At 51.5% G+C, this 5,672-nt stretch overlaps 1 protein-coding gene across 1 annotated transcript; it reads left to right on the top strand.

The window, feature by feature from the left end:
- Positions 1-3,145: 3,145 nt before the first annotated feature.
- On the top strand, positions 3,146-4,404 carry VOLCADRAFT_106619 (uncharacterized protein; the record flags this gene model as incomplete). Its single annotated transcript, XM_002955042.1, has 3 exons — positions 3,146-3,225; positions 3,903-4,049; positions 4,115-4,404. The coding sequence occupies 3 exons, from the start codon at positions 3,146-3,148 to the stop codon at positions 4,221-4,223; spliced, it is 336 nt and encodes a 111-aa protein (XP_002955088.1). The 3' UTR covers positions 4,224-4,404.
- Positions 4,405-5,672: the final 1,268 nt, after the last annotated feature.

Here is a 5,672-nt window from a genome sequence, read left to right as displayed (position 1 = left end):
TGATTAAGTTTGCGTGACATTCACCTCGCTGCGTCACAGTATGGGGATGATTGTGGTGCCTTTTTACGTCGCCTAGCGGACATTCCCCGCTTCAAAGCTGTCATGGATGTTTTCCACGCAGCCTCGGGACAACGACTCAACAATCGCAAGGTTGAGCTCTTGCCGCTTGGCACGTTCACCCGCAATACAAGACCGGCGGACTTACCAACAGCGAATGCTATTGGTAATCATTTAATCATGCCGGTTACTAACCTAACGCATATGGCGAACTCTGTGGGTAACGAACAAGTAGCAGACGAGGTTGAACAGCAGCCTGTTGTAGGTTCAGTAGTTGGCGATTTCAGGGTGCTCTCAGTAGCTACAACCCTAGGGATTCGCGTCGCAGATAGGCCTTCGCTCGAACAGCAATCGGTTTCGCTTTCTCCTGTGAGGAATAGCTTGCAGTTAGTCGCTGGGATGCACTTATCAGCTTTTGGTCGAGCTTTTGCGGTATCAGGTTATAGCATTAGTAGAGTCCTGTACCACTTGGAGTTTATGGGGGCACCTAGCAACACCTCGATGAATAACCTGCTGGGAGACTGTGCGGCCGTTATTGACAGGCGTCAACCGCCATCTGTGCGGGACATTGCTGAACGAAGACGGGCCCCGGGTGTGGGAGTCGCATATATGCCGTTTCCTCCTGCCATTGGAGGTTTCGGTCTTATTCCTCTGCACGAACATCTGCGTGCACGGTTTGCCTGTTTGTCCTGTCGTGCAATCCTTGGTATGGCTGGTATGTTGGAAACTAACCCCATGTGGACTCGGGTATTACTGGCAATATTGCGTCATATCCACCCGGCGGCCCACCCATTATGTCTGTTGGCCGTTAGGGGAGATGTACGAGATGGCCGTGTCACTACTATCCTGGGTAGGCCTGTGCCGAATGATTGCCCGGCATTAACACGAATTCTATCAGCTATGACTTCCCTACCACAACCTGTCCTTCTGGATGCGCAGCATCTAGCTCCGGGTCCTTGGTGTTACCATATCCCTCTTTGGGGAAACCCTTTGCTAAATGACGCTCAGTTGGACGAACATTTTGGTGATCTTAGAAATTTGCGTGGGTTAGATACAGTAGGTATGGCCGTACGGTGCCACACAGCTATGTCGTCTACGTGGAATTTGGTGCGCATGGTTGGTGCACAAGGCCTTACTGAGGCGCAACACTTTCATTGTACGAATCTGTTTCGTACTATCGTGGTACGGGGCATATTAGGGCTTACGCCGAGGCATCCCCTGCCGGCATCGTGTCAGTCGGGGGCGACTGCCATAACGCGTATATCGCAACTTATCGACCGCCTACCCCCGCAATGGACCATAGCGGCGATAGTGGCTATTAATGACAGAAACCATGAAATACCGCCTCCGCAAGAGGCCTGGAAAAGAATTGTCAAAAGCTTGGGATGGAGATTTGGTCAAGTGTTACTGCATTTCTCTCAAGTAACGGTTAAGTTTGCGACGACTTTATTAATGGCACCTTCTTTACGAACGCTTGATATAAAACATGAAGATTTTATTTTGGATGCTGTTGATATCGTCTTATCGCCGGAGAACTTGGCCAATACTTTGTTGGACTTCCGTCGTACTTTGTCGCGCATGTGGAGACTTCGGTGGGATAACGAGCATAAAGAAGCCCTTTGGAGGCTGGCTCTTGATGGTTTCCCTGCCTTTCCTATGCATAGGGCGCAACGTCAAAGAGGTATACAGGCTGCTATGTGCCCCTGTGGTGTACGCATGCTTTGTGGGGATCGTCGGCATCATTTCTGGGATTGTACTGTCGCGTTGGCTCTTCGTGAAGCTCTGCAGAATGAACTTGAGTTCCCTGACCTTTTCAACCGGGCTAACCTGTGGTTGGGCATTCCACCAACCTGGATTTGTGCGTGTGTATGGGAGGTTGTATGCCTTGCGGCCATCAGCTCACTCAATCTCGGTCGCCGTTTGTTGTTTAGGGAAGGTCTCCAGACCAACATGCCTATATCAACGCCATCGCTTAACCGCATTACTTACGAGGTTATCTCTGACTTTTGGGCCCGTTTAACTGCTTTTGCGGCACGGGACTACTTGCCAAAACATTGGGATCATGTACCTCACAATCACCCTTTCTTATATGTCAATGACGCAGACATGGTTGTTTGCCGTTTACCGATATACAATGACGAAGTTTGAGGGCGCACGTCGGAGCCTCAATTTTCTGTTTAAGCGTACTAACTGAGGCCGTGTGTCCAGTGAAGTTAGTACGGCCTGGCCGAGTTCTTTTTGAATAAGGCCCACAGTGTTGTGCGGGAGGCGCTCCTATGGGCGCTGCACTCGACCCGTTCGGGGTCCACTGTAACAATCGCATCTCACTGGACCGGAACCGGACCCGCCGAATTTGGACCGAAAAGGTGCTGCTCGACGCCCCCAATCATGTCCTAGTGATAAAATATGACCATAGCCAGCGTTTTGAGCTGTCAGGCCGACGCGCGCGACCGGCATTCGCTATGTTTGGGTTGCTTTGAGACACATGGAGACACACACACATGTACGCGCAAATGAAAAATAAAATGAGCAAATTAATATTTTCTGTTTCCTTTAAATTGAAGTTGGAAGTGGAACACCCTCACAGTCCGTAACACCTAAGACCTCAAGTAACAATGAAGTTCGATAAAATCTTGGTAATGATAACACCTAAGACCTGAAAGTAATGATGAAAACGATGAAGTTCTGCCTGCGGCTCTGGTGCCGACGGGGCATGCCGGTCTGATGCGGGTGGCTTCACCGCCGACGCCGACGGGGCATGGAAGTCTGTTGTGGGCAGCTGCAGCGCCGACGGTGTGGGCTACTCGCGAACCGGTCTAGCGTGCGACGGTGGAAGCTAGTGCTGAGGAATCAGGACCTTTTGCATGCTTGTCGACGTTGGGGTTGCAGTAGCCGGGCAGAATGGTGTGTTTAGGCTTTTGGATACGACACCAAGTCTGTCGGCTGACAGGTTGTTCGATGAACTTGATCCGTGTACCCGGCGCTGGTCCGCACATCCACCACGGAACCCGCACCCAGCACGTCACCCCGGATTTCTCCCCACCCAGCTGTCAGCCCCACGTTACCTAATCTCCCGACCGCACCAAGCATGATTGCTGACACATTGTGCAACAGAAAGGCAAGGGTATGGCCTCAGGTATCGAAGCTGTCCTGGGAATTCACTGACAGGTGACTCTGGTTGATTACAAGCAACGGTTACACCACAGAAGGGCAAGGGTCTGGCCTCAGGTATCGAAGCGGTCCTTAGCCGCCTTAAGCGCGGCAGATTCTCACTGTATGCACTTTTCTCCGCCAGGGGCAACTCCGACCACAGCTTGCCCAGCAGGCCGGAGATCCTGCCGATGGCACCCCATACTTCACATGAATGGTGGTCCCTGAGAAGTTGCCAACTCATGCTGCTCCTTGCAGAACAGCATGTAAGCATTTGGAACCTGCGCACCCTTGCCGCAATTGGATCTAGAAGCACCATTGGTACGCTGCTTCTTATGTCGCCCAGCCTCCCCAGCCCTGCTGCCTGTTCCGCCTGTCTGCACCGCAGCTGCCGCCTCCCCCGCCCCGCTGCCCGTTCCGCCTGTCTGCACCGCAGCTGCCGCCTCCCCCGCCCTGCTGCCCATTCCGCCTGTCTGCACCGCAGCTGCCGCCTCCCCCGCCCCGCTGCCCGTTCCGCCTGTCTGCACCGCTGCTGCCGCCTCCCCAGCCCCGCCACCCGTTCCACCACTCTGCACCGCTGCTGCCTCCTCCCCCCCAGCCCCGCTGCCTGTTCCACCTAGTCTGTACCGCAGCTGCCGCCTCGCCAGCCCCGCTGCCTGTTCCACCACCCTGCACCGCTGCTGCCGCCTCCCCAGCCCCGCTAGCCAGAACTCTTCGGAGAGTCACCTTTTGCTCTGCCTTTACAGGAGATTTGTACATCTCAGGGTGCACAGGGGTGACATTAGCCTCCAGCTCAAAGAAGTAACGCCATCCACCATGAAACCAAGGCACAGTAGGCTGAAGTAAGCTTACTGAGGCGGCTCCTCTACTGCATGCTCCACTGCATCCTCGACCTCCTGCCCTGCAGCCGCGACCCATACGAGATTGCCGCCATGGCGCGCATTGTCATACATCTGCTCCATTGCGCGCAGCTATATGATATCTACGTTAGGTATATGAGCTATATCAAAGACTGAAATTTTAGAGCTGGGAATCAGGCTTCATGGAAGGCTAGATGGAACGGTTGAGCGAACGGGAGGCTTAATGGAGCTCGTCCACGAAATCAAGATGTCCGTCAGAAAATAAAAAAAATTGTATTGATTAAAATAATGGAAAATGTATTTGGTGCCAAGTGAAAAGCTATGAAGCGATGCCCACCTCGCGCCTTTGCGCACCGTGGGGAGGCCAAATATGAGTATATTCCACTAAGGTGGGACACACTTCCGCTACCCACTGGCAAATATTCTACCAAAGATTTCCAAGAATGGAAATTTGTGTTCTCTGGTTCGGCCCTTATAACTTTGTAAGGTCCATAAGGTAGTACAATGGCGCCTCGCAAGCACCAAACGCACGTACACAAGCAATAGGATAAATCACTGAAATATTTTCCCGTTCCTATAATTACATAATGATTATGCCCGATTGAGAGGAAGCTGAGCATGCAATGACCAAGGTCGATATATTCGGAACCAAACGCAAGCGTGCTAGGCTTATTAGGGAGGAAGGTGTACGCAGAAGTGCCACCGCTGCAAACCGCGACCCCCAAGTGCCGCTAGGCCGCACACTAACATTAAGTTCAAAAAATCTCACACCTGGCTCAGCAAATCATGCAAGCAATAAGAAACTAGTTAAATACATTAATAGAAAGTAAAAGTTCTTTAAGAAAATCGCGTAAAGGGGCTCCGTACGCGAAAAGCCGAAGGGCCCAGTGGAAACGCCTCGGACACTAAGTCCGCCTTAGTGGCACACTAGTTATCAGGGCCTCAGGCCTGCTGATAACTTTCAAAGTGGACATTAACTTCCGAGCGGGAAAATTCATAGTCAGCCATTTTCCTTCTTCATGGCCCTACGTTGGCTTTTGTATTTTCCTTTATCCACAGCCGCAAATAGCCCGCTAACCAGTGGAATTCACAGCAGGACCGGTCGAATTGCCCACATTCCAGCAATTTGCCGACCAAACTGTAATTATTTGCGCATTAAATTACACCCACTCTTACTATAACAATGGTTTGGTGCCTTTATAGCAACCTGTCGTATGGTTCCGGGGCGCTTACAGGGTATTTCCACTAGGCCGCACACTAACATTAAGTTCAAAAAATCTCACAAATCATGCAGGCAATAAGAAACTAGTTAAATACATTAATAGAAAGTAAAAGTTCTTTAAAAAAATCGCGTAAAGGGGCTCCGTACGCGAAAAGCCGAAGGGCCCAGTGGAAACGCCTCGGACACTAAGTCCGCCTTAGTGGCACACTAGTTATCAGGGCCTCAGACCTGCTGATAACTTTCAAAGTGGACATTAACTTCCGAGCGGGAAAATTCATAGTCAGCCATTTTCCTTCTTCATGGCCCTACGTTGGCTTTTGTATTTTCCTTTATCCACAGCCGCAAATAGCCCGCTAACCAGTGGAATTCACAGCAGGACCGGG

This window comes from Volvox carteri (genome assembly GCF_000143455.1).
Source record: "Volvox carteri f. nagariensis unplaced genomic scaffold VOLCAscaffold_48, whole genome shotgun sequence".
Classification (NCBI taxonomy): Eukaryota; Viridiplantae; Chlorophyta; class Chlorophyceae; order Chlamydomonadales; family Volvocaceae; genus Volvox; species Volvox carteri.
Note: the sequence above shows the minus strand (reverse complement) of the source record. Positions and strands in the feature narration are given on the sequence as shown.